The 24,356-nt window shown below is 34.7% G+C and overlaps 4 protein-coding genes across 8 annotated transcripts in view; 2 read left to right on the top strand and 2 right to left on the bottom strand.

The window, feature by feature from the left end:
• Window positions 1-24,356, top strand: part of Ddr (discoidin domain-containing receptor 2) — a 398,282-nt gene that overhangs the window by 184,250 nt on the left and 189,676 nt on the right. For all 3 annotated transcript variants that reach the window (XM_070106981.1, XM_070106980.1, XM_070106982.1), the window contains exons 7-9: window positions 1,969-2,148; window positions 2,327-2,466; window positions 6,765-6,972. In XM_070106981.1, coding sequence (XP_069963082.1) covers window positions 1,969-2,148; window positions 2,327-2,466; window positions 6,765-6,972 — 528 coding nt within the window. The remainder of the gene's footprint in view (window positions 1-1,968; window positions 2,149-2,326; window positions 2,467-6,764; window positions 6,973-24,356) is intronic.
• Window positions 7,169-12,713, bottom strand: LOC106625046 (angiopoietin-2). Of its 2 annotated transcripts, none has more exons than XM_036365015.2 (8): window positions 12,530-12,713; window positions 12,335-12,460; window positions 12,175-12,243; window positions 11,809-12,105; window positions 10,721-10,816; window positions 10,471-10,655; window positions 9,786-10,395; window positions 7,169-7,429 (listed from the first exon to the last, which is right to left on the bottom strand). In XM_036365015.2, the coding sequence occupies exons 1-8, from the start codon at window positions 12,670-12,672 to the stop codon at window positions 7,348-7,350; spliced, it is 1,608 nt and encodes a 535-aa protein (XP_036220908.2). In that variant the 5' UTR covers window positions 12,673-12,713; the 3' UTR covers window positions 7,169-7,347. The 2 variants fall into 2 exon arrangements, with proteins under 2 accessions (XP_036220908.2, XP_036220907.2); XM_036365014.2 differs by having other exon boundaries at window positions 7,171-7,429; window positions 9,786-10,398.
• LOC106623614 (fibrinogen-like protein 1) lies at window positions 14,332-15,640 on the top strand. Its single transcript, XM_036365021.2, has 4 exons — window positions 14,332-14,548; window positions 14,613-14,675; window positions 14,741-15,325; window positions 15,382-15,640. Exons 1-4 carry the CDS (start codon window positions 14,364-14,366, stop codon window positions 15,485-15,487), a joined length of 939 nt encoding a protein of 312 aa, XP_036220914.2. The 5' UTR covers window positions 14,332-14,363; the 3' UTR covers window positions 15,488-15,640.
• On the bottom strand, window positions 16,845-18,106 carry LOC106625043 (tenascin-R). 2 transcript variants are annotated; one of them, XM_036365020.2, is made up of 3 exons: window positions 17,477-18,106; window positions 17,098-17,404; window positions 16,845-17,021 (listed from the first exon to the last, which is right to left on the bottom strand). In XM_036365020.2, the coding sequence occupies exons 1-3, from the start codon at window positions 18,066-18,068 to the stop codon at window positions 16,931-16,933; spliced, it is 990 nt and encodes a 329-aa protein (XP_036220913.2). In that variant the 5' UTR covers window positions 18,069-18,106; the 3' UTR covers window positions 16,845-16,930. The 2 variants fall into 2 exon arrangements, with proteins under 2 accessions (XP_036220913.2, XP_014100316.3); XM_014244841.3 differs by having other exon boundaries at window positions 17,098-18,105.

Below are 24,356 nucleotides of genomic sequence, written 5' to 3'. Positions count from 1 at the left end.
ATGTGTGTGTGTGAATGTCAAACTTGTAACTGTTAGTTGTGATTTAAAAAAACGCTGTTTAGAGTGTATACAGACAGCACTGCTACAAAGAAGAGCTCTTTGGATACTACTTTAATAAAAAACGAGTTAGAAAGAAATCTAAAAAACAAAAAAATATTTTTAAAGAGCTTATTATCTTTAAGTGAATAATAAAAGAATTTTGCTGAAAGGGTTTCGTGTTTATACCAGAACCCTACGATAGTTGCTTATATTTAGGATATAGAAAAGCTAAATGTGTTTTGTTTATATCAAAATATTGCAAAATTATTCAACCTGATTTAGAAAAACAACTGAATAAATCAGCAATTCTAACAGTACCCTCAATATAAATTTAAATATAAAGCTCTTAAATAGCACTACTGAATTCCGTTTAATCAATTACCAAAAGTCTTAAATATTTGTAAAAACAGGCAACAATTTCTGTGGCAGTTATATAGTAGTGCGACATCTATAAATAAACTCTGACAAATGAGCAACTTCTTGAGGAGAAAAGCACGTGTACAAAATTTCTGATCGCTATCTCAAAAACCGAGGAACTAGTTCACGTATATATAGGCGGACAGGCATACCTATATGGCTCAATCGACTCAGCTTGTCACGCTGTGCCAAACTTAATAACCATGTTCAGGCCATAATGGAAACCAAAACACGCTAACCATACACATACTTGTTATGCGTTGAATAGAAAGATAGAAAAGGGAGATTTTTAGCTTTTCAATTGTGGTAGTCAGCATACCGGCAAAACTTAGAAATTTTAAAGTGATCTCTATCCGTGATTCGATCGGTTTTCTTCTGAAGCATATAAAGCCATGGACTACGACTCTAAACCAAACATTAAAGACTCAAAATGTATGGTATATGTTGCGGCAGAAACACAATTTAATTGCCTACTGACTCATTAAAGTTTTGAGATTAATCTTCGATATAATTAATACATTTTTGTGATACCAAATTCTTCTGCGGATTGATGTAAACACTGAGATATCAAGAAAATTCCTTGAACAAATCAAAAATATGCTAGGCGATTAATTTCAAATCGAGCTGTTGACCTAAATGACTGACATGTTTCTATCTGATCTCCTTGCAAACAATTTTAATAATTGGCAAACGATAATATTTGCCAATATTTTTGTAGTTAACGCAATGTCTGACATCACATTTAAAGACGGGTTCTCAATCATAGATTCCACTTCAACCATACCTTGTGCATTTACGCTTCTGTAAAGGAGCTTCACATCCAACCACTGTCTGCATCCAAATCTGCATGTATAAGCCCAGCAAAGATACCACAATTGTTGGCTCTGCGATACCGTGGTGCCTACATTTGCAAAATGACATGAATATTACTAAACTTACAATATTACTCATTTCCATACCTTTCCCACCCAGCATACTGTCTTTATAAGGAAATGCCGAGTATACGTCGACACACTTACACCATTGAAGACAGCGGGTATAGGAAAGTTGCACACAACATCTTTTATCACCCTAAATTATTATCACACTAATAATATCGCAATGAGTTTGTCTAAAGTCTTTAATCTAACATAAACACTTTCAAAACATTTATTCTTATTTTTTATAGAATAAACCAAAATGCAGGGATTTACTGTTTAAACTAAGATCGCATAGTAATTATTTTGTGGTTGAAATGAAATCCTTCAAATACCCATATAGTTAACCAGAAGTTTTTTATAGGTTCTTTTACATAATTTCATAGCTAGGCTTTTGCAAAAAATGTAGTTAGAATATTAAAAATACTTTTTGAGCGTCCCCTATACAATTTTACGGCTTATACATATAAGATAAAAACTAACTAATGTACATGCATAATTTTATTTATAATTTGTTACTTAGAAGTTTAAGGTATACTGAAATAATAATAAATATTACTAATTTGATATACCTTTCCATTCACACTTAAAATAGATGGCATCGTTTCATATAGCATACCCAAAGGCATGCAGCGTGGTATGGAAATCGATCTATCAGATAAGACCTACGATGGGCATGAAGAAAGCGATCGATATATAAATGGTTTGGGACAATTAGTCGATGGTCAAAAGGGCAAGGATAACTTTCGCACCGATATTCATGGCTTTGGAAAAGGTAAGATGTGTAATAATTATAAAATATGTTAAAAACAAAAAATAAAAGAGAAATAAAATAAAAGAACTTGCAAATACCTTTTAACAATAACATTATTAAATGTTTTACTTTGTTATCTTTATCTTTTCTTTACTCAATAAATTCAAATGTACAAACATATATATATTTTCATTTCCAGGCTTTGAATGGATTGGCTGGCGTAATGATACACCAAATCTATTAGGTCATCCAGTCGAGATTACGTTTGAGTTCGAAAGCGTACGAAATTTTAGTGCAGTTATATTGCATACAAATAATATGTTCTCCAAAGATGTGCAGGTGAGATTGTGTTATACATATAAACGAAATTATTTTTTAAAAGTAACCGAACTAACTGCTAATAAAAAGTATATAAGTTTATTGAAATCGTATTGTATTCAGTATTTAACGATCTAAACGCAACAAAGTACGTGCATAAATCTATGCCTCAAACCTTCGAACTTATTTTTAACACATATATTTTACAAATAACGAAAGCTTGTTTTTGTCAGAGAAATTCTCGGTTATTCAAAACCTGTATATTCAAAAATCACAGACATTTGAAAACCACTTTCCTTTTGTTTCAAAACTTACCTCAGCCAGAACTCTACACAATCCTCAAAAAGTAGTCAACGCTCTTCGTCAAATCCATCGCTATCTCCTTCAATTTCCTATCTTAGTTATGAGGATATGAAGTAATTAGTAACTAATCGAACTGAATTTAGAGATTTTAATGGTTGAGTTCGGCATATCTCGATGTCCGGCAAAACTGCAAATCCTATTGAAAAGAGTTAAAACCTCGGCTACGTTGTCAAGCCTCTCTTTTGCGACCTTTACTTGACGACATAGCTGCAACAGACTCAGATCTTTTGGTACGAGTCTAGCATTGACACGCTGCTTCAGTCGATTTACAACAGATGTTGAAATCTTTCGCTGTATCTCTGATGCCAATACGACGATCTTCAAGCTCTGTTTCCTTAACTTTATCGATGTAATTAACAGATGTGAGTGGACGTCTTGCATTAGGCATATTGCGATGACTTCACTACCTTTATTTAATTCTTTTTGTCTCTCATAAACTAGTGTTCGTGATTAAGTAGACTCCTCAAACCACTTCTGCAAAATTTTCGACGACAAACATTCCATTACAAACATTTTTTAAATTAAAATTTTTTTCCATGGTTAACATCGCCAGTCAAACTTTTCGCGTCGTAAACAAACAGCTGCTAAACACACACTAATTCACATATGAAGATAAAACTTCATGCGAAAATAAAAAAGCCAAAAGTACCGAACAGTCAAAATATCCAATCATCAAAGTCCGAGTCAAATTTGATCAGCTATATAATTGTACTCTTTTTCAAATCTCTGCCTGTAATAATTACACAGGCACCATTTTTCCGTGGGATATAAGTAAATGACGTCGTATTGGCAGAGTTTTGAATATTTTCCTCTGAAAATTTTACAAAATCTTTGTAAAATATGTATTTTTGGAATAATTAAAAGTTTGAATAAAATATTTAATTTTTTTATGTAAAAAAAAAAATACTGAAAATAGGCCGTTTCGTGCTCGACGATGGGGCTAATCGTTGAAAGACTGTTTAATTTTCTAGTCAAAATAGGACGATTATTTTTTTGTACTGGAACTCAAACGAATCCTATTAAGCTCAAAAAAGTATTTCGTGACAAAATTTAAATAAATATAATAGGTAATAAATAATAAGGGGAATAATATACGAGTATTAAAAGAAATTTTATTGTCAGAATATATTCGGTTAAATATTAATAAGTTCGCTTGATTCAGAATACTTAACATTATTTTAATTGACCCATATTCCGTAATAGAAATCAATATTCAGACTTTGTTAGTATTTACTTACTGTGCAGGTAAAGCCATCTATGGAAACAACAAAAGTCGAAACAATAAAGGCGCAAAAGCAAGTGCATAGCTTAACATATAAGCATACATATCTTAATCCAACAAGTTTCTGTCGTCAACAAGTAATAACAACCAGCAAAACATCAGTTATCGCATATTGATTTTTCCCTACCGCTTTGCATTTGTATGAGCGCGACCTAAATTCCATAAATAAACGTATGTTGCACTTGTATGCTTATCGGGTTGGATCTCAAAGCAATTATTTGTTGTTTCCTTTTTTGCTTTGTACAATTTCATTATTCAATACAGATTTGTTTTGGAATGTCAATATGAAAAAGTACGTGAGGAAATAGAGGAATCTAAGCAAAGTTAAATATATCTACGAGCACATATGTATGTATTGTATGTTATATACAGGGGTATATAATGTAGTTAAGGTATTGTATATATTATTTACTAGCAATCCAACTGTTCTGGATTTTTAATATAATATAGCCCTTCTATCCATATATCTTGACAACAATCATTTATAATCAAAGTGCAGTTATTTATTATCAGCCACCTCACTTCACTCTCATCAAATTTAATTAATGTGCTAATGCTCCAACCGCTCACATCTGGCAGCCGCTGCATACACTAGCTAACTACCAGCCAAAAACACACTGATTGATTTGTGACGATCACAGTCGCAATGTTCGTGCCTACATAATTGATATACGACTAAACGCTGTCCCGTTCTTTATACGTACATCAGTAATGTGGATATAGATTAGTGGTCAATAAATACCCAAGTGGAATAGGGTAACAAACTGCTGATTAAATTCGTCACTTTCAAGTATTTCAGAGACATTACTATGAGTATTTTTTGAAAGTATTGTATGATATATATTATATGATATAAATATATCACACCTTTTTAGATATGAACAAATAAAAAATCCGTCCCAATAATGACATATGGTCTCTAAATAAATACTAATCGCTATTAATAGATAATAATAGATTAATAAAGAAAAGCTATAAATTATATGGCTAAGACTATGGTATGGTAAGATCCAATTCGCTTCAACGACTAAATAAAATTGTATGAGAAAATTCTTTCTATCGAAAATGTACTTAGTGATCACACGGTAGTTAGATTTTTATTCACGACCCATCAATTTGATCATATAGTGGACTTCTTCTACTACGTCGAATAACATAATACTTTCACCTAAGAAAAGTACAGCACAGTTATGTCGCCAGTCTCAAATATATAGGTTACAAATAACTTGATCCTTACAATTATAGACCATCGTTTCGATACTCTCAGATTTTGGTGTAATAAACCTCAAATGCATTGCTACTGCTAATACCAAAGAGCTAAATCACTGTTCTTAGATTGCTTCGAGCAAATCTATAAATCTAGCTCACAGAACAAACCATTAACTAATCAAAACAGCCTAAATTATAACATGCAATTAAAACGTGATTGTCAAAGAATACGATATTGCAGAATTAAGAATAATGTGGGATAATATTTAAGAAGATATCTTGCATTAATTCTAAAACCAAAGCTGTATGGAGGAAAATGATGTGGAATTATCTAAGCATTTGCTATTGTTTCACACCTTCGGCGAAACAATTGAAGTGGCTAGGATTGATATTAACCACCTTAACAATTTGTGGTAAACTCAAAATGCTTCGTCGATCTATGAGGAACTGGTCATCCATTTTTAGGAGTTTTTTCATCAGAGGACTAACGTTCCCATCTGTTTAAGTGAGACCCGTTGCTATCTTTGGCCCAAGGACCTAACCTAACCTAATACTGAAGTCTCGTTTGAGTTTGAATTTTAACTTGAAAAACTTTGGACCGTCCAACCAAAAAATGGTTGTAACCAACCGATTTGATTATTATTGGCATATCTATATCCCGAACATAGTTTATTAAATTAACCACGAAGTTTTTGGCAACCAGAATCAAACGTCGGATATATAAATGATCAGAATAACAAGCTGTATCGTCTGTATATTATATATTCAAAGTTGTCCCTCGGTTTTTGAGATATCGATCTGAAATTTTGCATACTCCTTTTCCTTGTCAAGAAGCTGCTCATTCGTGGGAACCTTCGATATCGGACCACTTTAGCATACGGCTGATATACAAACATAACGATCGAAATCAAGTATTTGTATGAAAAACTTTTTTATTTCACAAAATGTCTCCTCGAAACCAAGCGCGGCTTATTTTCCAATGCAATAAAAATCTCTCAATGAACTGTTCAGATCGGACTACTTGGGCGATCAAAATCAAGTTCTTGTATGGGATCTTGTGTTTTTGTGAAGAGTATTATAGCTTCAGTGCAACCGTGGTTAGCGTATTTTTTTTTCTTCCTATTTTTGTTGTCATTTAGAATCGAGTATTTTCTAAGTATTTGTTATATCTATTGATTGATTATGGCATCATTCCGCTATTCATATAATTATTCTTCTAAAGGGAACAGAGGCGACTTGAATAAACCAGATATCATAACATGCAGTCCAGGCATTCCAGGGCTATAATTGTTGTAAATAACGTGTCGTAGTTTTATTTATACAGTTTCTAAATAGTTGAAACCCGCAACGAGACTTCCTGTCAACTATTAATTTGTAAATCATTATGCTTGTAAATAATGTATGTGAATATACCATGTGTAATTCAATTATGAAACTCTTTGTTTCTTTCTTTTTTGAATTCCAGGTTTTTGTTCACGCAAAAGTCTTCTTCAGCATTGGCGGTCGTCAATATGCTGGTGAACCTGTACAATTCTCCTACATGCCTGATACTATTCTGGATCATGCACGTGATGTGACAATCAAACTTCATCATCGCCTCGGCAAATATTTACAGTTGCATTTGTACTTCGCGGCACGTTGGATAATGCTAAGTGAAATCACATTCATATCGAGTAAGTACAGAATTTTCGGAATTTGTTAATATTGGCTATATATTATTCGATGTGCGAAATCTCGAACATTGCTTCTAACTCAAGGTATACACTGTTCGAAAGCAATCAACTGATACATTAACGAAAATTCAGCGTTACCAATATGATAAACCGATTGTTGCGATATACTGGAAAACCATTTTATAAACTTTTTTTTCCGAATATAGAAAATATTTTATTTAAGAGAATCCACTCATCTCTTACTTTGTTGAGAACTTTTATATACAGAGAAAGTTTTATATACATTTTGTTTCTCGAATTTCAGTATTCTTATATTTTTTTGCTATGCTCAGTGAAATCTACTGTAATACGTTCATGAAGTTGCTGCCACTCATACTACTTTTGACAGTTTCTTGGTCGTAGGCCCATGATTGTAGGCGCATTGACATACGCACGAACTCCACTTAATTTGATAGCACTGCAAGTAGGTCAATGGAAAGAAAAAATATTTAAATAGGCAATTTGGAAATATTATTTTCGAAAATAAATGCAAAATTTAACCGAAATATAAGATCTAAAAAATCATTAACATCTTGAATATACATATAGGTATGTAATTATGAAAACTTCTTACGGTAATTGATTGAAAACACTTCTCTCTTCTCCATGGTACAGTGTGAAAACAATGAAAATCGGTTGATCACCACGTCCACCTTGTAAATGACGGTAGAAGAAGGCCGCTTGACTATATATCACTTATATCGGTAACGAATTAGCTTTCAAAATGTTTTATTGTAAAAATCTATGGGCATTTTAAAATATTTAATATTTATCTAATATCTGGCAGCATCCAAACTTTTTCTTTTTTTATGCTATCGCATGAACCTAAGGGTTGTTTGTGTTACCTAAAACTAATCGAGATAGATATGGAGTTATATATATAAATATATAAATAATCAGGATAACGAGGCGAGTTGAAATATGGTTGACTGTCTGACCATCTGTCTAGTAGAGGGGATTGCAGTTGTGGGGTGTAACTGTGGACTGAATTTTGAAAAATTTTGAATTTTGAAAACTGTGAGGTGGTCCCACCTCCTACTAACTAAGCTACTACTATGAGTACTAACAAAGAGCTAGAGCTATTTGAACCAAATTTGTTCAGGGCAAATATTTTTGACATCTCTTCAGACAGTGTCAAAATAGGTGAAATCGGATAATAAGCATGCCTACTGCCCATATAACGGTTACGTTGGAAACAACTAAAAGTGCAATGACTCATTAAGTAATTAGAGAAACATTAAATTTCAAATCTTACATGAACCGAAAAGGTATCGTAGAAACTAGTGTCAACGGGCATGGCATCGCCTACCTTTAAGTGAAATCTTAAATCTTAGAATCTACTAAGCCATTTTTAACCGAATTTGGTGTGTAACAAAGTTTGGCATTCTTACAGTGTGAAAAGGAGAATATAACCACGCCTAATTCCATATATTATACAACAATTGTAAATTTAATCTGATTCTTTAATTTATATAATGTATTTAAAGCCAGAGCCAACGTTGTTAACTAAATAACCTTTGAGGTATGCCATCCGAATATTGTTGAAATCGGACCATAAATTTTCAAGTTCCAGATATCGAATATGTGGACCTCAGGACCTATGTCTGACTTTATATTAAAAATATCGGTCTATCTGTTAGACATACTAAGGAAATTCAGAGAGCATATTTTTCTGGTAGTAATGTGCTTTCTTTTTAGAATGGGTAAAAGCGAGTCAATACTTCATCTAGTCCCCACATATCTAATATACAAATTTTGGAACTGCGGGTTGACCTTATACTGTATATATGTGATTATCTTATTGAAATTCAAGCGCATTCTAACTATCATAGTTGTCCATCCAAATTCAATTCATGCCAATTTCCAAGCATCAATAATTTCATCAAACAATGAATGTTCAACTATCTCCTAAACCGCTTAATAAAAAAATTCAGTGGGAACAAGTGTTTTTAGCACCTGAAATCGGGTGACAACCCTGCCCACTCCCCATATAACGGTACTGTTAAAAACTACTAAAAGCGCTATAAATGAAGCACTAAACACGCTAGAGATATTAAATTGTATCTCTGGGATGGTATGAGATGACTTTATAGGATCCGCTTTCAGGTGAGACCCCATATCTTGAGATCTGCTTAACCGATTTCAACTAAATTCGGTACATACCATTCTTCTCATATTTCTATGTTATAGGGCGAAATCGGATTACAACCACGCGTTGTTCCCCATATAACACCATTTCAAATTCCATCTGATTCTTTCACATTCCACTATGCAAATCAAGCAACAATGATTGTATCGGGTAAAACTTTGCGTGAATAACGCGTTTAAAGTATGCCACCTTGTGACCAAAAATTGTCAAAATCGAACCAAAACTGTTCAAGCCCCTAGGTACTGAATATGTGGACCCCAGTGCCTATAGTTGACTGTCTACCGAAAATATTTGTCAATGTAATAATTAAAAAAATAAATGAAACTCTCTATAAAAGTACGTTTTTGTGTCAAAAATGGGTTGAATCGGATCAATACTTTCTTCATTATAAAATTTTGCCAACACCTAAAGTAATTTCCTGGGTTTTGATCCATGCAAGTTGTGATAGTATAAAATATTCGGTTACATGCGAACTTAGAACTTTCTTACTTGTTTAATATAAAGTTTTGCGAACACCTGAAGGAATTTCAGGCTTTGATCTTCGAAAATTGCGGGAGCATAAAATGTTTGGTTACACCCCGAGTTTATCCCACCCTTATTTGTTTAATTTGTTTTATCTACTCACCTCTTACATCTCTCCGAATACCACCAGCCCATACCGAGCACCTGTGCACATTTATCATACTGAAAGCCGTTACCCATATCTCGTGTAGAGAATTTCGAAAATCGCATTAGACGACTTATAGCAGATGTTCTCGAAAATGCGCCCAACTCCTCCACTCTATAGCCCGTTTCTTCATTGCCCAATACAAAGTATGCATATTTTTCCACTTCGATATCGTTTGTTTCAAATTTCGTAAATATACCCAATTCTTGTTTTGTTTCGCTTGTTTGCGCATGTATACGATCGAGTCCGAGAAAGAAACTTTCATTTGGCTCGCCGAAACCAAATTTGTATTCCGCAAAATTTTTATCAAATGAATCACCAGTATTTATGCGACGCATAAAGACAGTCCATGCACAACCCGAACCTACAGGATCTGCAAAGCAGTATACTTCGGTTGGTCCATAACCCAAAACGTATATAGAATGTACACCATTAGTAGCGCCAATATTTTGCTTCATAATCTCGGCACAACTACTGGGTAAAAAGCTATCATCAACACTACGATGTGCGGCAGGTGCATAATTTAGATTATACGCGTCGGTTTCGAAGTTCATCGTTTTCTCTTTGCCTTCTGTGTATAAATTGATTCATTAAAAAGTATACACATATAGTTTAAATAATCTTATTTGCATAAATTCACTACCTTCACTACCAAATTGTTGGCTATTAGTGTAAGTGGTTGTGTTATAAGTTTTTGAAATTTCCGGTCGCTTCGTTTGATCGCGATAATATATAAAGTTCTTCTCCGTAGCTGTTATCCATTTATTATCTTTCAATACAGATTTGGTTTTTATTACCGTTGTCAATACTGGTCCAGCGAGTGATCCACTTTTGGCGAGCAAAAACGATTATAAACGTTAATGTTGTACAAGTGTAAATTTAAAATAATTTACCTTAATAAATTATTAAAATTTCTCTTAAAGTCACCAAGTTCATTAGCCCCAATAACAATTGTAGTAATACGTGAAGAATTCTTGATATCTGGAATTCTTTAAAAGTACATGGAAATGTTAGTTTGTTCGCGGAAATTTATTGTAAATGTAACGATTATGTTTTTAGACATGTGGTTTTCAAGACAAAACAAAACACATATAATTTAATGTTATGACCAAGAATTTAACTTATTAATAAAGATCAGGGTTGGCCATAATGTTCTAAAAATTATTTCGGGCAATTGACCACCATGGCAGGTTCGAATAAATTCCAGCCGAGTGGCTTAATTTTCGACCACTTTTTGCAGCAATCGCGGTCACATGTCAGCAATAAAGCGCCGAATATTCTCCTCCTAAAGCATCAATCGCCTCGGGGTCGTCTACATAGACAAGCGACTTCACATAACCCGATAAAAGATTGTCCAACGGTGTTAAATTGAACGATCTTAGAGGCCCCTTCAATGAATTGATTGCGAACGAAAAGTCATAAATCATGGCTCTATAGCGTTCCCCATTGACTGTAACATTATGGCCGGCTTAATTTTAGAAGATATATGGACCATTGATTCCCTCTGCCCACAGAGCACATCAAAAAGTGAGCTATTGAGAATGTAAGGGCCTCTGAACAATGGCTTGTGGATTATCATCACTCGAAATGCGAAAATTTTGTTTATTAACATATCCATTCAATTAGCTTCATCGCTGAACAAAGTTTTTTGTGAAAATCGGGATCGGTGGGCATCTAGATTTGGGCCCATTCACCGAACGAGCGAAGCGCGTTTTGGTCGTTCGGCTTCAATTTTGACACGAAATGAATTTTGCAAGCCTGCAAACCAAGATCCTTCCGAATATCTGCAATAAAACGAATGGGCACAGCTCCCATCCAAAGATTCTTCGATACTCTGCCCTACAGCAGAAATAGCGTTTTCAGTGCGTACTGTACGGCGTCTCTGAGGAAGGGCATTATCCACCTGAGTAAACGCCAAAAAAGAGTATTGCCATATTGAAAACTATACATCTAAAAAAAAAAATCCTCTATAAACAATTACCCGGATAATTGCCTACGCGTAAATTTGCTCCTCAATTCGCCCATTCTATTAATTTCTTCTTTGCCGCTCGCATTGCCTTTGTCTTCAATTCCATTTTCATCAACTTTTAAATTAACATTTTTGTCTTTGATTTCCCTTTTCTCAATACCAGGGTCATCTGCCATGCTTTCGATATCACTTTTAGACTTTCTGATTCCTGTCTTCTCTTCAGTTTTTTCAGCATTTGAGTTATTATCTGAATCGTCAATCTCCATATATGTCCTACTTTCAACTGCTACATTTTTTAGTTCACTTGATCTAAAAATTTTAAAGACAGCACATTAGAGTTAATTTATAATTTCTAATAATAAATTTATTGAAACTTACTTTTTGTTTCCATTCCCGACTTCAGTTGTATTATCGATTAATTTTGTCAAATTTGAAATAGTTTCTTTGCTATTAAAGTTTGAAAAGAAAAGTTCAAAAGTATATATATTTTATTATTTAACATAATAGTCTTTAATTTAAATTCCCTTTGAAAACTTACCTCGTCGAAATTTTTTGTAAAAAATTGTTTAAAATATCATCCGTTTTGTTGCTGTCTGTATTAGTTATTATACTTCCTTCATTAATGGTCTGTGTATTCAGTTTCGCAACGCTACTTGCGTTCTTCCTTAAAGTGGACGATTATATTCTTGAGTATGTATGTAAATAATAATGTTAATATATTCTAATATGTTACCTCGATAAAAGCATGTCCCTCAAAGCGCGCCGATTATCTGTTGATTTATTACTAGTATTAGTTCCATTTGCCGTTTCCACATACTCAAGGATTAACAATATAGCATGTAAAACCAAGTTGCTGACAGTTTGAGAAAGCTTCATGTTGCCGTTATGCCTTCTAAGACTCAACTGAAACTCGAGAACTCAAATACTTTAACTAAGTATATTATAACAAAAAAGAAATATTCGCAAGTGTTTGCTGATTTTTAATCGATCAATGGATTATTGGCGTAGCTATACAAATGTTTTTACACGCTCTCAATACCCACAGACTTGTGATCCTATTGCCCAAGTCTGATATATAATAATTTATATAATACATGAAACAATTTTGCGTAATATCGCGATCGATAAACTACAACTCAAACAAAAAAAAACGATCTTCGAGGCATTGGCGGAAATACTATAATGGCTTAGATGATTAAAGAAAGATCAAACCGCACGAAATTTTTTAATAAAAAGTCACTATGGTTTTACTTACAAGGAGATACGAAATACCGAAGGCACCACAGGCACGGATGGGATATATCCCCCTGCAACCTGCAGATACAGTAAAGTTTTGAGGGCTCGTCCCTAATAAGAAGCTTTCATGGAAACCTAATATTGAGAAGATAGCAAGGATAGCATTGATTGCTTTTTTCTACTTTAGAGAAGCCATTGGCAAAAGTTGGGGTCTCTTATCGAAAGTAGTTCTTTGGCTCTACGACACAATGTTCAATCTCCTTACGTTAAGGGGCCTTTGTGTGAAGGAGCGACGCTCGTCAGTGCACTAAGGTCCATTCCAATCATTGCAACTTACGCCATTCGGCACACAACATAGTGTCCGTAATTATCGCCGGTAGGTATATGGCCGCGAAAGTTGCTATCAGGCTCGAAGATTCTGGGTGTCTAAATGAGCGTGTGTCTGAACACTCGTTTGATGTTTGTTTGGATAATGGAGTCGCCAAACCAAATTCTAACGGCTGTTGTGGATAGGTAAAAACCATTGGTGGACAGAGGTAGTGAGCTTCTTTACGAATGGGTCAAAGCTTGGAGTAAAGGTTGGTAGAAAAGTATATTGTCAGGTACTTCTCGATCAACTTCAGTTTCAGGCTTCCAGTCATCTTTACAGCGAATCACAGGGAACTGTAAACCTAACAAGCTGGCAAGGAAAGACATTCTAACCCCGCTATCCGTAGAATGGGAACCGGTCGGTGCTTTACTCTCCTTGTGTGTTTCACTAATAGATAGCTGGGCTACCATCGATTCATGCGAGGTCGCAAAATCCATTTGGCCTAAGATCGATCGCAAGAGATCCAGTGAGCTCTTTGCCCGGAATAAAACTAGCCTCTCTCTGAATAATAGATCAGTATATAACACATTTTTATTGAACCAATTCTGTTCAAATGACCAATAACTTCGAGATATTCATTCGATATCCGATTAAGAAACACTAGAACATTTTAGGTTTTTTTTTCATCGTCTCAAAGTTCGAAGTTCGACATGTTTCAGTATAATGATTTAAGAGGTAATAAAGCGATGCAGTTGCAAGTTGAGAAATATTTTTCTAGAGGGCTTAGGGAACACAGGTATATATTATATAATATAAGAAAAATTGTATTGAAATTACTTGTTATCATTAAAAAGTGCTGTAATATACATATATAATATACTTACCTAAATTAGAGATTAATAATCCATAATTATATGCAAATATGTGCAGCTGATTTCTGAATCCGAGCTACGCTTTTTTGTCATATAAGCCCAACAGTTCAGACTCTTTCTATCAGTATTCATAAAACTATCGTCTCAAAATGCGCAACCTTCAACGGAGTTTCGTGGCAGCCGTAACGTTCTCATTTATTATTTTTACCAATGTATTTTTCGCTGACAACAAGCGAAGCACCGAAAGTCAAACAGATACGCTGGATACTTTGCTAACCATGCTCACTGAATATGTGCTAAATCGCACAACGGAAGTAAATACACGTATCGTGAAGTAATATATTAAATTCATTTTTTTCGACCTCTGATTTTCGCAATAAAATATATCTTTTCTACAGGAATGAGCAAAGAATAAATCTACTGCTAAAAAAACAGGCTGAATTAGAAAGCAAATTTAAAGAGTGAGAATAGTTAACTGTATATGTATACAAAATTACAATATATCTTATTTATTTAACCATCGTAGACATCATTCAATCGCCGAAAAACCTAGTTCAATCTTAAACGATGAAATCAGCAACGGTTATGAATCGGCACGCAGCTGTGCGGACATTTTACCGAATAGGTTTGCGGGCGATAGCGGCATCTATAGTATAACGCCACTGAATATGACAGCATTCGATGTGTACTGTCTATCCGATCCCAGCAGTGGTTGTGGTTGGACGCTTGTTTGGCGACGTAATGAAATTAACGATGAATTCAATCGCACATGGACGGAATACCAAAATGGTTTCGGCGCATTAACGGATAATTACTTTATTGGCCTAGACAAGTTATACGTTTTGACTAATGCCGAGCCACAACATTTACGCATCGGCACTAAATACGGACAAAATAATTGGGATTTTGAGATGTTTGAGGAATTTGTCATTGGCAGTGTACATACACAATACGAGGTATTCGTCAAGAATGATAACATCAAAAGTAATATTTTTCAACGTTTGGGCCATCAAACCCATTTCTTTACTAAAGATTTGGAAAGCTCTTGGGGGAATGAAGAGTGTGCAAAAGTAATGGGTATGGGTTGGTGGTACAACGATGACTGCAAAAAGTAAGCAACTACACTTTCGTTTGGAATTTCATTGCTAATATTTAACCTATTTTTAGTTATTTAAAGTCCCGTCTCTATTATATGTATATGAATTCACCGACTTACATGGTTATTCGCCCGAAAAGTTGCGATAGTAAAAGCCGACGAACTCAAAATATATAAAATTTTACGAATAATTAATTTAAAAAGATTTAGAAAAGTATTATCGATTCATGTAAATATAACTGACATTGTGGTAGTGGCTGAGTCCGTTATGCGAGTGTTCAAAAGAACGCGCGTTCGAAATAATAACTTTTTGTTTTTCTTTAACCAGAATAGAGACTTTTATTTAATAAAATAGATTGGGCCTTGGTTAATGTTTTTCATTACATTAAACTTTTTTTGTGTTACTAAAAATGTAAAAATATTGTATATATAGAAAAATTTAACTGTCCTGAAGGTAGGTAGGTAGGAATTGCATTTGAAAGCCATAAAAATTTAACTCCTGTATCCCATCTTATACGTAATTTCTATTCCCCAACCGCTCAGTGAGATATCTGAATGTATGAATTTCCAAGTATTTAGTCCTTGATCATACAAATGCGGGCAAACCACAAAGAAGTTTTGAGATATTTCCACCTCGTCTTCTTCCATACAGCTTTCGCAGCTAGCATACAGTAATATTCTCAACCTCACTGGCTGGACGCTGATAGGGCAAAGACCTGTTAGAACCGTTACAACTAAGGAGAACCTAGTGTAACTAATAGCAAAGAGCTCTCTGGATCTCTTGACATAGATCTTGTGGCAAAAGTAATGGTAACCCAGCGCTGGCCAAATTTCCACAAAGCCCAGCTATCCAGTAGTAGACCACATGAGTAGAGGAGAGCAACATTCTACGGATAGCGGGCTACGATACATTTCCTTGCCTTACTTTAACGTAAGTCTTTGATGAAGGATAATTGGATGTTTTAAAAAAGAAAGCTTTTGTAAAGCGTTTTCCCTTCAATTTACTGATTGTTTCTTTGGCTGTATGTAACGAAAAAGTTATTAATCATGGCTCTTAAGCTTGCCTCCTCTGCTTAATTTGTGATGGAACATAGACCAATGAATCCCTCTCCCCATAGAGTACTCCAAACAGTAACGTAATGGCGTCTTTCAACCAAAAGTGAGTATTATCGCTGAACAAAGCTTTTTTGTGAAAATCGGTATCGGTAGCCATCTCGTTTTGAGCCTATTCAACGAACGTGAAATGCACTCGATTGTTGTTCGACTTCAATTCTGGCACGAGTTGGATTTTGTAAGACCGCACACCAAGATCCTTTCAAAAAATCGTCCATTAAGTGGATGGGCACAGCTTTAATTATTGCGCGCGAGGGCGGGTGAACTCATTAGAGTCTTTTTCGATACTCAACTCCACAGCTCCATAGTAAGTCTGTTCACTATTAAATGGCGAATCGAACTGAGTATAAACCAAGTTACTAGATCTAGAATATATTTCAAGATTGCATTCTGATGGAGCATTAAAACAAGAAGGAACCAATTCTGGGATATACATATAGATATATATTTATTTTCTAACATTCATATCAATATTTTTTTTTATACTATTCCTAACATTATTTCACTCTAAAAAGCTTTACTTTCGCAATTATTTGGTCTCACTGCAATAATGGTTGGAGCTTTTACATATGCCCGCACGCTACGCAGCATCGTAGACCTACGATGTTATCAAAAAAAAAAAACAAGATGAATAAGTATATATAAAAATGTATATACAAACTAAGTATGCTTACTGCAAACATTTCTCCGAATACCACCAACCAATGCCCAAAGTCCTCGCGCATGCAGCTAACCGTTTATCGAACTGGCGATCTTTCGTGCTGAATTTCGAAGCGATTTGCAAGTGTCTAATCATCGTATTGTTGGTAACCACGCTCAAGCTTAACACCGCATAATCGACGCTCTCGTCGCCAATACGGAAATTCGCATAGATCTCCTTAACTAAGTCTTCTCCTTCGAAGCGCTTGGAAATGTATAATTCTTGCATTTGATATTGTGTAAGTGCGTACAAGTTCTGGAGACCCACAAAGTAGCCATTCCCTATGGTTGGATCACCGAAACCTGTACGATAATTCTGCCAGGCAAAATCAAAATTATCTCTTTGAGACTTACGCTCCAAAATAACTGCCCACGAACATTTGCCCCACGCATCATCTATGCAACGTACATTAAATGATGGCCAATTGGGTAACGTTAGCGTTTGTATTGAGTCACTATTCGCCACACATCTGCCCGTTTCTGCTTCAATGGTTCTATGAACTGCTTTCGTTGAAAGTATTGGTACAGCTGAATCCATATGTGTATATGTTTCCTCTAGACCTGAACTACGTAAATCGGTTTGTGTACTCCCAGTTGACACGCGCTCATTTACACTTCTATTGTTTCTATATATACTCTGATCGAAATTGCCTGGCTCCACATACGTACTCCCACTTGAAGTCTGTTCTTTAGAACCTCTGTAATTTCTGAGTGTATTTTTGAATTTATTGTTCAAAATTTTTTCACCAATCGTATCCCCGATGTGAGTTTCTTCCACGGTGGTGGTAATTGATACTGTATTGCCATCATTTGTTCGTATTTCTTCCACGGTCACGTTAGTTGTGTTAGTGATTTCCCTTGCATTTTGTGTGCTACAACCAAATATATAGGTGTAAAATACCAAAATTACTAAGGTAGAAATTAGTCGGTAACTACGCGTAGACATTTCGTTCGTACGTCTCAGAGCAGACTGCGAAAAGTTGGCGAACGTAAACAAATATGTATAGTAAAGTAGTAAAGTAACTTTAACTCGTTTACTCATGATAACAATTTATAAAATATGACTCATTGGAGCTGTTTCGGAGCCTTCGGTCTGTTCGAAATTACACACGCTGTCACAATTTAAAAATTTAGACTTGATTAATTTAAAGAATACGGATTAGTAAGTGTTTTGTCTGCATCGTCGTGAAAGTCTCTCAAAATTTCCATGGGATCCCCTCAACCTCACCTATCTCGTTACCTGATCTCAGGTGGTCCACAGCATCGGCAACACACTTGCAGATCATGATTTTCACCTTCGTGTATCCATAATTTATCTCCCCACCACTTTTCGTCAGTGATACTATGCATTCCTTTGTTATAGCAGCAAAATCTGGATTGTGAATTACAGGCTCTCAAAAGCTTTTTCTCGTTATATTATATCTGGCAGAGGCACTACAAGCAACACTACATTTTTGGCATCTCCTTTCCTTCTCTATTTTGTAGCCATACTTTGGCTACTTGATTTAGTTCCAGCTTCAATATTTTTAGGATTTCTATTATTTTATGATTCTGAATGATTTAAAAAAATTGTTGCAAAGTGTTATTATTCATTGCTCAAGCGAATGTAAAATTACTGCATTTTATAACAACTGGAAGTTGTTAAAAATTGCCCATGTATACAATATTTTATTGCAAATCTTAAATGAAAATACAATCTCAAATTACATTTTTTATCGGACGAAATACTTTGCGGTAGCGGTATTTCTAGAACGGAAACACATGAGCTTGGTAAGGTGTCAGCTATGAATGCTTAAATGAAACGTAATTCTCCTCAATGAGGCACCTTAGACAAAACTTTCAGAACTTGAGACTTATAATACGAAATGTATGATTAACTGGTGGCTAGGGTAGCGGGGTGACATAATTGCATTAGTAAAATGTAGTGAAGGAGAAATTGGTGTTTAGAAAATATTAATTTTTAAATCTATTTCTTTCTGGCATCACGGTTTTCGGCAAAATGAGGAAATATTGTTTCTAGCGTTATACTTTGGACCGCTCAAATCATGTTAATGGTCATAGAACTAATCAAAATGGAGTAGTTTCTGGGGACAGTATCGATTGATGATTGGCTTTTCCAAAACAACTGTGCAGGGAAAGACGACTGCGCAGTTGCAATATCGAAATAATTTAGAAGTGTTTGTAAACTTAAAGACCTTAAAAAAATTTAGTACTTTAGTGTAGAGCAAACACAAAATTCCAGATTTTGTGTCGTCATAACAAATGGTACCAGGCTAACAATAGGAAAGAAAGCAATCATGGAAACCAAACTTAGACGCTAGGGTATAGAAAGCAGCTATAGCATACTATTCCCGTAAAATCATGGTGGGGCCCATGGCTAATGTCTCGCGTAACTCATTGGATTTACTCAGCAGTTATAAAGCCGATTATGACATACAGTATATTTTCCGGTGGCCAATAATCGAAAAGAAATACGCAATAAGACGTATAAGAGCATACAAAGAGCAGATGTATCTATCAATGGAAGTCTTCGAAAATTGCCAAATCAGCCACTAAACGTTATTTTTTATTTACTGCCCACGGACTTGTTTTGTAAGTAAATAGTAGCGAAGTCGGCTCTCAGGCTTTGGAAATCATCCTTAATAGTCATCTCTAATAAGGTACATTCTAATATACTTAGCAAATTCCCGTTTCTATCCAATACCACAGATTTTTATAATCCTACAGAAAAGAATCTTCATTCGGTCCCCAAAATGGTCGTCTGCTCCATAGAGGAGTAGGTTAGGGATAGGGTGGATACAGACCTAGAGATAATATTTAATAATGTCTGTATGAACGGGTTCAAACTGGATAATCGAGTGGGAGGTGGTGTCTTTTTCTTATCTATGAGCATCGCCTACCGACTACTAGACCACTGCAGTGTTTTCCAATTGGAGATCATAGCTATTAAAGAAAGGATTATTTTATTACTGTAGAAGTTGCCAAGAGGTGGAAAAGTAGAGACTGTAGAATATATGCTATGTAAATGCAAGGCTTTGTATTGGTAATTAATCGCAGCTACCGGTCAGGGGATGTCTCGAAAACTTTTTGAATTGATGAACTTCAGCAGGAACATAGGGTGTTTCAGAGATGACAGAGTTTCACAATGGGCTTCCCAAAGTCCTAGATGCGTCGAGGACATCCACCCTACCTACCTAGAGTTGAGAAAACTTTGAAAAAGAGCTGAACAAACTTGATTCTGAAAGCACTGGATTCGTACAGATGTTTTGCAAAGTTCTCTTCAATGTTTTTGAATGGCGAGATCCACAACGGAGTCTTTATAAAATAAAATTCAAAGTTTTTAAATGAAAATAAAGCGAAAACTGGCTGAAGAAACATTAGAAATACTAACTTTTACCAGAATATTTTATTTTATACTTGTACATATACATAAGTGAGGTTATTAATTCCAAATTCACATCAAATTACCTTAACTATAAAATATATAGAAATAAGGTATTACATTAGAATGGATCTTTTATAAGCATAAGTACGGCCAAGTTGGGTTAGATAAGTTAGTAGAACTGATCCTCGCACGAAAGCTAATGAATTATCCCACTTGGATAGCGGTAAATGGTCGTCTTTTGCCAAGCCAAAAACTTCAAGATATGTATGATAAAACCCTCATATATCGATGAAACGATTTCAGGTTATCAAATATTTATTAATCAGCCAATTTACTAGGTTCATTGAAAGGATGTCTACTGAGATATTTCAACCTCTGTCAGGCAAAAGCTGGACAGTAGAGTAGAAAGTAACTAGATGAATCCGCCTCGAGCTACTCCATACATCTTTGGCATAGACATAGATATACCCATAACAGAGAAATTTCTTATTAAAGGTGCAGCTGTATACTCTAAGAAACGCACGGAAATAAAAATAAATAAATTACTTGATATTTTTCCTGAAAAATTATATTTAGCTAGTGAATATTTATTGCTAGTACTGATATAAGTTCCTAAAAATTCCAACCCTTTGCTTTTATGAACTTTTAACCATCAAAATAAATTAACCGCACCAACAAGCCTAACACCCTTTATTGTTGTAAGTACACCTTTACAATGGGTTAATGAGTTGAATTTCAATTGTAATACACCACTTTACTGACGAATGCAAAATTTAGCAATTCTGCAAGTGCACATTGGCATTAAACTACAATACAATGCGAAAGTGCTTCGCTGGGCATTAAGAGCTCAAGGCTGTCAATATATATATAATGTGCATGCAACTCTGTACTAAGAGCACATACAAAAATACTTTTCTCTTTTATGCACTTTCTCTGTTTGCGCAATCACCTACTACATTATGTTTATTCGGAATTGTGTTGTGTTTGTTTTTTTTTTGTTATTTTCTCATGTTTTTGTTATTGTTGCATAGCATTGTGCTCATTTCGATTGATCTGATTTTAATTGCAAAATTTACGCCTTTCACAAAGGCATTGCAATGTCTAGCATACCTATTATTATATACAAGTATATTAGGGTGAGCTAAAAAAAATAAAGTGGAATTTTAGGGCAAAATTAATCTGTATATAGAAATAAAATCCTTGCCAGCAAATATTCTTAGGTTAATTTTAAGTGGTGAGGTTTTTAACCAGATGTAAAAAAAAGCAGATTTGAATCGTTTAGTGTGGTCTTTTTTTTACATTTTCTGTGAAAGCTTGCCTTAAAAATGTATATAATTTTTACACCATTGAAAAGTAGAGTTTTCAACGAAGAAAAGGTTTATCGCTTTTTATTAAAACAAATAGTTTGATGCAAGAATTTTTGATTCAAAATTAGGATATTTTTTCGTTATTGAGCCAAACTAAGCAGAAAAAATAAACATTTAAAATTTTAAAAAATAATACAGTATGTTTGCGACAAAAGAAAGAAAGTTTGACCACATGTCGTGAAAAAAATAAAATTTATGTTCAAGATAAAAATTAAAAAACTCAAAAACTTAGTTATTTCAATTTTTCACATAAATTTTGAAGTTATTTCGAAAAGGTGTGGATACAAAAATTGCAGATGTTTGCATTATCTACCACTTTGCCATATATATATTTTTTTCCTATAGAAATCTTAGTTTTGCTGGAAATAAAGATAAAACGTTTTTGACCTTTAAAATTCAAATACGGCCCTTCCCTTCCTCTTCTCTACCTCTTCCCGACCTCAGATCGGCCGTAAATTATTTTTCCTTTCAGTTTTGTTATTTTACCTTTAATTTCCAATAGGTTTCAACCTAATATGAATTTTTTTCACTTGTTATCATTTGCAAAGACCTCTGCACTTGTCTACATTCTATCGGAAACAAAACTTGACACGATGTGCTTAAAAGGTAGCAGAAAATTTATTACAAAAATATCGTTAATAGTGAGTTGGAACATTGGACGGAAATTGATAAACACAAATAAGGAATTTTTTTCGGAAATGTATATTGGTAGGTAAGAATGCAGCTGCCGTTGGTTCGACTGGATACGCCATTTTAATGCAACATCGTAAGACCATTCTTAAATATCAATAATCTTGCTAACTCGTTTCATCGTTGCGCTCAAACCATTTGGTACTTTCAGTGGAACTACTGATGGGTTCCAAGTATTCTATGTGGAATTTGTGATAGAGTCGGGCAATCACAGAGAAAGTGGAAAACAGTTTGCTTATTCTCTTCCAGCTTGCCGTAGTTGAAAGCGAGATATAAATCCTTCAACCTAATAATAAAGAAAAACTAGAAAACTGTTAGGCGGAGGACCCTTCCCTTACAATTAGGAGCTCATACTTGGAGAGTTTTCGCAAAGGTGTCTATCAACCAATTTTTCCGAGTACGAAGCGAAAAAAAAACATTCCAATTTTTGACCCACCCTAATGTATAAACTCAAACATTCATAGATGTATACAGTTAGTTTTAGTATGCACATTGCCTGCAATTGCGAGCATAGAAAGTAATGAAATCTGTAATAAAGTGAGCGAAAGTATAGCAAAAGGAGGAAAGCAAAGATTTTTGTTAATAAAACGAAATTGAATATGCATGCAGACATCTATGTATGTATGTATGTATTAGTACATAGCGAAGAAAGACTGCATTTCAATTAGAACGGATTAAGTGAGGCTTAAAAGCGAGTGTGCATTGTATTTGCACACTTATATGCATACATAAAAACATATATACGTATACACCGAAATGCATAGAAAGTTTTACAAATGCCAAATTCACTGCATACAATGCACAGTGCTGCACAAAATATGAAAAATCAACAAATATCAGAAATTCAATCTCGAAAGAGCATTGCGGAATAGTTGGCTGGGAAATTCTTCATGCTATTTTTTTCTCATATTCAATGAAATGAAATTACATATTGATTTCAATTTTGAGAAATTTCATCTTTAGTATGTGTTGTTTAGTAGCATCAGGAATTGAATTTTGATATTGAATAAATTTACAATACATATGCTGGATAAATGATTTATTCATATATATTTCTTCAAGTTGCAATGGTATCATAAAAAGGTAAATTTTCATGTTGATTTGAAATATGCTTAACCCACTTTTATTATAAAGGTGTGTTTTTAAGCACACCAGCATAAAAAATTCATAATTATTGCATTCAACGAAAGGCAAGACATATACGCTGAGCTTTTCTTTGTATCCAGCCTTATTTAGTTGGATCCCAAAAGATTTATGCCTTAAATTTTGCTCCTGGGAAATTAAAATAGTAAAATAGTACTTGAAGGCACGGAGGAAACTTTTCAGGCTTTCTTGGTTCTAGATGAACGCTTTAGATAAGCACTTTTTTGTAAAAGAAAGTTGTGATATTTTTACCTCGTCTTCTTTCAGACATCTTCCGTAACTAGGTTTATAGCAATACTTCGTGGACTCCAGCGAACAGTTAGAACCGCTACAATTGGAAAAACTCTAACCATGCTGGGGCCAATAAGCTCGCTGGTTCTCTTACGATTTACTTTGCGCCAGAAAGGTTATGCTAAAGGCAGCGGTATATGCCGATCGCTCTCCAATGTCCAGCCAAGGCCAGTCAGCTATCCAATCTAACCCGTTCCTTGCCAACTAGCCAGCTTTGTAGTTGCGCGGATCTGTCATGGCCTGGCAACCAAGCTAATCTTAACCAGAAGTAAACCGATACCGTTGAGAGTGAGGTTTGGAATTTTTTAACCAGCATCAAGTATCAGTGAGTTCAACAATCTTTCCTCAAGCTTTAACT

This window comes from Bactrocera oleae, chromosome 3, assembly GCF_042242935.1.
Source record: "Bactrocera oleae isolate idBacOlea1 chromosome 3, idBacOlea1, whole genome shotgun sequence".
NCBI classification, from domain to species: Eukaryota; Metazoa; Arthropoda; class Insecta; order Diptera; family Tephritidae; genus Bactrocera; species Bactrocera oleae.
The sequence above is the reverse complement of the archived record's forward strand: the minus strand, read 5'-3'. Positions and strand labels throughout refer to the sequence as shown.